At 41.8% G+C, this 5,660-nt stretch overlaps 1 protein-coding gene across 1 annotated transcript in view; it reads left to right on the top strand.

Annotated features, from left to right (window-relative positions):
* LOC102751642 (phosphatidylinositol 3,4,5-trisphosphate 3-phosphatase TPTE2) overlaps positions 1–5,660 on the top strand; it is a 69,296-nt gene that overhangs the window by 21,668 nt on the left and 41,968 nt on the right. The window contains exon 6 of the mRNA XM_015561379.1: positions 4,715–4,775. Within this exon, the coding sequence (XP_015416865.1) occupies positions 4,715–4,775 (61 nt within the window). The remainder of the gene's footprint in view (positions 1–4,714; positions 4,776–5,660) is intronic.

Below are 5,660 nucleotides of genomic sequence, written 5' to 3'. Positions count from 1 at the left end.
GATTCAAAAAGACAGCCGCGTCCTCAGGTGCCAGCCCCTTTCCGCGCACGAGCCCCCTACCTCTGCGCTTTACTTCTGCAGCTCCTCTGGTTCTCAGTGTGCTTTTCTTTCCTTCTAGTTGTAGAATTTACAGTCAGCCAGCCTTCTTGTGGTTCTGGATGATGTCCGTATTGTGTTTCTGAGGTATTATTCAATTGTTGTGAGAGGCAGCAATTTCCCGGTGTTTATCTATGCCGCCATCTTAGTTTCTCCTGGGTCACATTTTCTTGCCCTATGTCTTTAGGATGATCCCTTTACCATTTTTAATCAGCATCTCTGAAGAGATAATCATCTGCTTTCATAAAATCCATAAGTCATAAATCACCCCCACAGGTATATCTACTATTCATATTCATATTTATTCTTATCATTTGCCAAAGTGCAGGCTCAAGTTTGAGGTATTAGTTCAGCTATCTAGGCAGACTGAGTATTAGGCAATAGAACTTAGGCTTCAGTGGTTGCATGTTCAATTATAACAATACTAGAGGCCCGGTGCACAAAAATTTGTGCCCTGGCAGGGGTGGGGGTGTCCCTCATCCCCACTTGTGCCCTCTCACAGTCTGGGACCCCTCAGGAGATAACAACCTGCTGGCTTAGGCCTGCTCCCAGGTGGCAGAGGGCAGGCCCAATCCCTAGGTGCAGCCCCTGGTCAGGCTCAGAGCAGGGCTGATTGGGGAGTTGGGGCGCTGCCCCCTGTCACGTACAGAGCAGGGCCAATCTGGGGGTTGGGGCGCTGCCCCCTGTCACACACAGAGCAGGGCCCATCAGGGGGGGTGGGGCTCCTTCCGTCATGCACAGAACAGGGCACATCAGGGGGGTTGGGGCTCCGTACCCCGTCACACATAGAGCAGGGCCGATCAGGGGGTTGGGGAGCTCCCCCCGTCACACTCAGGGCAGGGCCAATGAGGAGGTTGCGGCTCCACCCTGTCACACACAGAGCAGGGCTGATCAGGGGGTTGGGGCCCCTTCCCTTGTCACGAACAGAGCAGGGTGGATAGGGAGGTTGTGGCCCCGCCATCGTCACACACAGAGCCGCAGGGTGATCAGGGGTTTGGGCACTGCCCCCTGTCACGCTGCTCCAGGGGCCAGGAGGCCTCGCGGCTCCGCTTGACACAGGGGCAGTGAGGCTTCACTGCTCAGCTGATCCCAGTACTAGGAGGTCTTGTTGCTCCACTGGTCCCGGTGCTGGGAGGCATCGTTGCTCTGCTGATCCCGGTGCTGGGAGGCATATTACCCTTTTACTATATTGGATAGAGGCCTGGTGCATGGGTGGGGACTGGCTGGTTTACCCTTAAGGGTGTCCTGGATTGGGTGGGGGTCCCCACTGGGGTGCCTGGCCAGCCTGGATGAGGGGATGATGGCTGTTTGCAGCTGGTTCCTTTCAGGGTGGGCGTCCCCACTGGGGTGCCTGGCCAGTCTGGGTGAGGGGCTGAGGGCCGTTTTCAGGCTGGCAAGTGACTGAAGCTCCCAACAGCTCCTTTTTTTCTTTTTTTTATTCTGGGATTTATTTACCTTCTATGGCTGTCACTGGAACTGAGAGCCAGCTTTAGCTCTGAGGCTTGGCTCCAGCTCTGAGACCTTGGCTGCTGAAAGCAGGGATCTTGGTTTGTTTGGCTTCTATAATTGAAACTCTGTTGCACCTGCAGCTCGGCCAGCTGGCTGAAAGCATGGGACTTGTTTAGCTTCTATACTTGCAACATTATTTCTTAGAGTGCAAGCTCAGAGCCCAGTAGTGGCAGGCGGGGGACCTTGGCTTCCTCCTTCACTGGAGCAAGCAAGCCTGGATGCCGCCTGCCATCTTGGTTGGCAGTTAATTTGCGTATCGCCCTGATTAGCTAATGGGAAGCGTGTCAGAGGTATGGTTAATTGCCATATTTGTCTATTATTAGATAGGATATCCTGGAAAGAGAATACCTTTGTCATTTTTAAGATAAGAGCCATCTACAAGCTATTTTAAGTTAAGGTTGACTACAGTGTGCAAGATTCAGATCTGGCCATACTTCACTCCTGATAGAATGCTAAGCAGTCAGGTGGTTCCCCTTTATTCTTAAGAGGAAATAAAGTTGTAGGGTTATATTTTGAACAACATTGAATAGCAAAATGCAGAGCAAATGGTAGAATTTCATGAGTGGTACAATTGAATATTCTTTATTCTGGCCAAGGACAGAAACTGTCTAGTGCAGGGGTGGGCAAACTTTTTGACTTGAGGGCCACAATGGGTTCTTAAATGGACCGGAGGGCTGGAACAAAAGCATGGATGGAGTGTTTGTGTGAACTAATATAAATTCAAAGTAAACATCATTACATAAAAGGGTACGGTCTTTTTTTTTTTAGTTTTATTCATTTCAAATGGGCTGGATCTGGCCCATGGGCCATAGTTTGCCCACGGCTGGTCTAGTGACAGTTTGTGACCCCCAAAATGTAGTTCCTTGGCAAAGTTTAAGTTTTCTCTAGGTGTTATATGTATGTCTCTGTTCAGCTCGTTTGGGTTAGAGGTATTTGGAGTCTTCGGTAAACTACTTAGACCAGCAAACACAGCAGTAAATTGTCTACATATTGATACAAGGATGGACTCATGGGAAAAAATGAAATCAGTAAGATTATTTTTCAGACATTTAGAGCAGTATGAAGATGATTTTAAATGTCCCTGAACTTTAAACATCTAGGTACATTAATTTTCCCATTAAAAAGTAAATACTCACTATCCTTATATGATGATATACTAAAGAAGGCTGCACATAAATTAACCACTGTGAAATATTTACTTGTTGAGAAAATGAAGGTTTCAGGAGAGTATTCTAATAGTTGTATATTTCATTAGTGCTGTAATTAACCTCTAATGTTGGATATTTAGGTGTTACTGTTATCAATAACAAAGCAGGGAAGACACAAAGGCACAAGGATAGATTCCTACAGGTGAAATTATCAGGTTAAAGAGTATGAATATTTTAGTATATATATTATAGTATATATTGCCAAATCCAATGGACTCTTATCAGCAATAAATCAAAGGTTTTATTTTCATGCCATATTTGCCAGCATTGGATTTTCTCATTAAAAAGGAAAGGGCTGATTTCATGGGTGAAAGTGGCATTTCATTTTTGCTTTGACTTCTATATTGATGAGGGTGAATATTTCTTTATGTAGGTTCTAAGCCAGTGAATTTTATTTTTTGTGAATTTATTTATGTCTTTGGCCCATTTAACTATAAGATGAGGGCTTACAAGTTAAATTATTGTTAAAGAGTTAGTTTATATTAGTATCACTAATTTACAGATTATATTAGGCATAATCCCCAGTCACTCAATTTTACTGAGAAATTCTCTCCCCTATTCTTTGTTTGTTATACTGAGGCATTTTTAAAACAGAAATTTCAGATTTTTATGAACACAAACTTAAATCTGTTGATTTTTCATTGATTTAACACATAGTTCTTTCTCATCCAAAAATTGACTAATGTTCACTTAAATTTCTTAGAGATATTTGTGGGGTTTTATATTTCATTCCTCGATCTACCTGGGATCCTATGAATTTTTTATGTAAATAAGACCGTTTATCTCCCTAACCCAGTACTATGCAGGCTCAGAATGTTTATCTTTTTTATTTGACAGGGATTAACCAATTAACAAATTCATCACTTTGATGCTAATTTTATTTTTCTCAATACTAATCCAATAAATATTGTTCTGAGGGTACTATACTAATCAATTTTTGAACTTTTTAATAATAATTTTTGTTGTACAGAGATTTGCATGTTTGTGTGTGTGTGTTTCAGATGGATAAATTTGCTGAAATATATTAGTGTGGTAAAGTAACTGTATTTTAAAAATAATCACTACTGCCCAGCCAGCATGGCTCAGTGGTGGCCTATGAACCTGGAGGTCACAGTTTGATTATGGTCAGGGCACATGCCCAGGTTGTGGGCTCAGTCCCCAGTAGGAGAAGGAAGATGATGAATGATTCTTTCTCATCATTGATGTTTCTATCTCTCTTTCCTTCTCCCTTCCTCTCTGAAATAAATTTAAAAAATATTTTTAAAATCACTACTTATTTCTTATTTTAAAAGTTATACATATATGCACATTGCATGTGTATATACATGTACACATATGCACATATATTCATTTTAGAAAATAAGAAAACACAGAGAAGACAAAAAGTCTCCATATTGCCACCACTTACCTAAAAGTTGATACAATATGTTCATTTTTTTCTATCATTCATATACAAGAAATCATACCATATGTTTTCTTTGCATTTATTTATTTAAATAGTGCTTAGGTAGATTGTAATAACCAGATAATTACCTAAAAGATGTGTCAATTCAGAAGTAGATCTAGATAAAAACCACATATTACTGTGAATTAATGATTTGGAACAAATTTACTTAAAGTTAATTTATCATCTAATTTCTTTTTCGGGTAGCTTAAGCAATGTCTATTTATAGTATAGGCCAATTAGAGTGGCTAAGTACAACTTCGTGGGTTATTTGAAAACCATCAGTGGGTTAGATATGACTTGGAATGTACATAACCTCATATTTCCTGACTCCCCTAAAAGGTGCTAAGTGAGAGACCAATGAATAAAAGGTAATAACCATTTTAGGTTATTCCTAGAAAATGGTTTTTGTTAGTGTCATGTGTATATATGTAAGATAGGTGTCCATCTTTCTTAGGAAGTTGTGCGGTTCCTGGATACCAAGCATCGAAACCACTATCAAGTCTACAATCTTTGCCGTATGTACATGACTGGATATGTAACTACTATAGATAGAAAATAGATTGCCATATATAAGAAGATGATTCGATTTTTACATTTCATTTAATCATAAGTATGTAGTGGTGGTGGGAAATGAGTGAAAAAAATCTCCATCTTGTGCTGGGCTGAGTTGGACGGGCAGGCAGGAGGCTGAAGTGGAGGTGGAGCCATGTAAGGAAGAGTCTACTCTAATGGTGTTAGGTTTAGGAAAATATTTGTTTTTCTTGCCAGTTTGTGTTTTGAAGACAGACAATTCAACCAATGTGTTCTTTAACCCACTAAAGGTGGAGTGTGAGAAGAGCAGTGCTCTACACAAAAACCAAAACCTTGTAAAAAACATTATATTCTAGTTTACTACTTTGTTTCTTTTGATTTTTTTCTCTTCCTCTATATTAGACATTTTCAGGAGGCATTTTTGTTGGCCACATTTGCTTCTGCTCTCTGATGTCTAACTACCCTAGCATAATGTAATGAGTAGCCTCTAAGTGAAAGGTTCAGAGTGGACCGGGGGAGCATCTATGACATGAGGCCATAATGTATCAAAAACATTTATTTCAGGCACCTGGGTGCAGGTGGGCTGAGTCTGACAAAGGGATCAGCAGAGACTGAAGGAAGAGAAAGTTTTTTATTAATCACTAAAGGCCCGGTACATGGATTTGTGCACTGGTGGGGTCCCTGGAAGTGGGGGGTGGGGGAGTAGGGTGCGGGGGGAATCAGGCTAAAATCGGCAGTCCAACATCCCCCAAGTGATGTAGTACTGCACAAAGTGAGGCTTGCTGCCACTCTGCTGCAGTCTCCACACCTGTCCTAGGGTGACACCAGCATACCCATGACTGAGAAGCAGCCCCAGGCTCATGCCCAAT

The sequence above is a fragment of the Myotis davidii genome, unplaced genomic scaffold (genome assembly GCF_000327345.1).
Source record: "Myotis davidii unplaced genomic scaffold, ASM32734v1 scaffold310, whole genome shotgun sequence".
Classification (NCBI taxonomy): domain Eukaryota; kingdom Metazoa; phylum Chordata; class Mammalia; order Chiroptera; family Vespertilionidae; genus Myotis; species Myotis davidii.
Note: the sequence above shows the minus strand (reverse complement) of the source record. Positions and strands in the feature narration are given on the sequence as shown.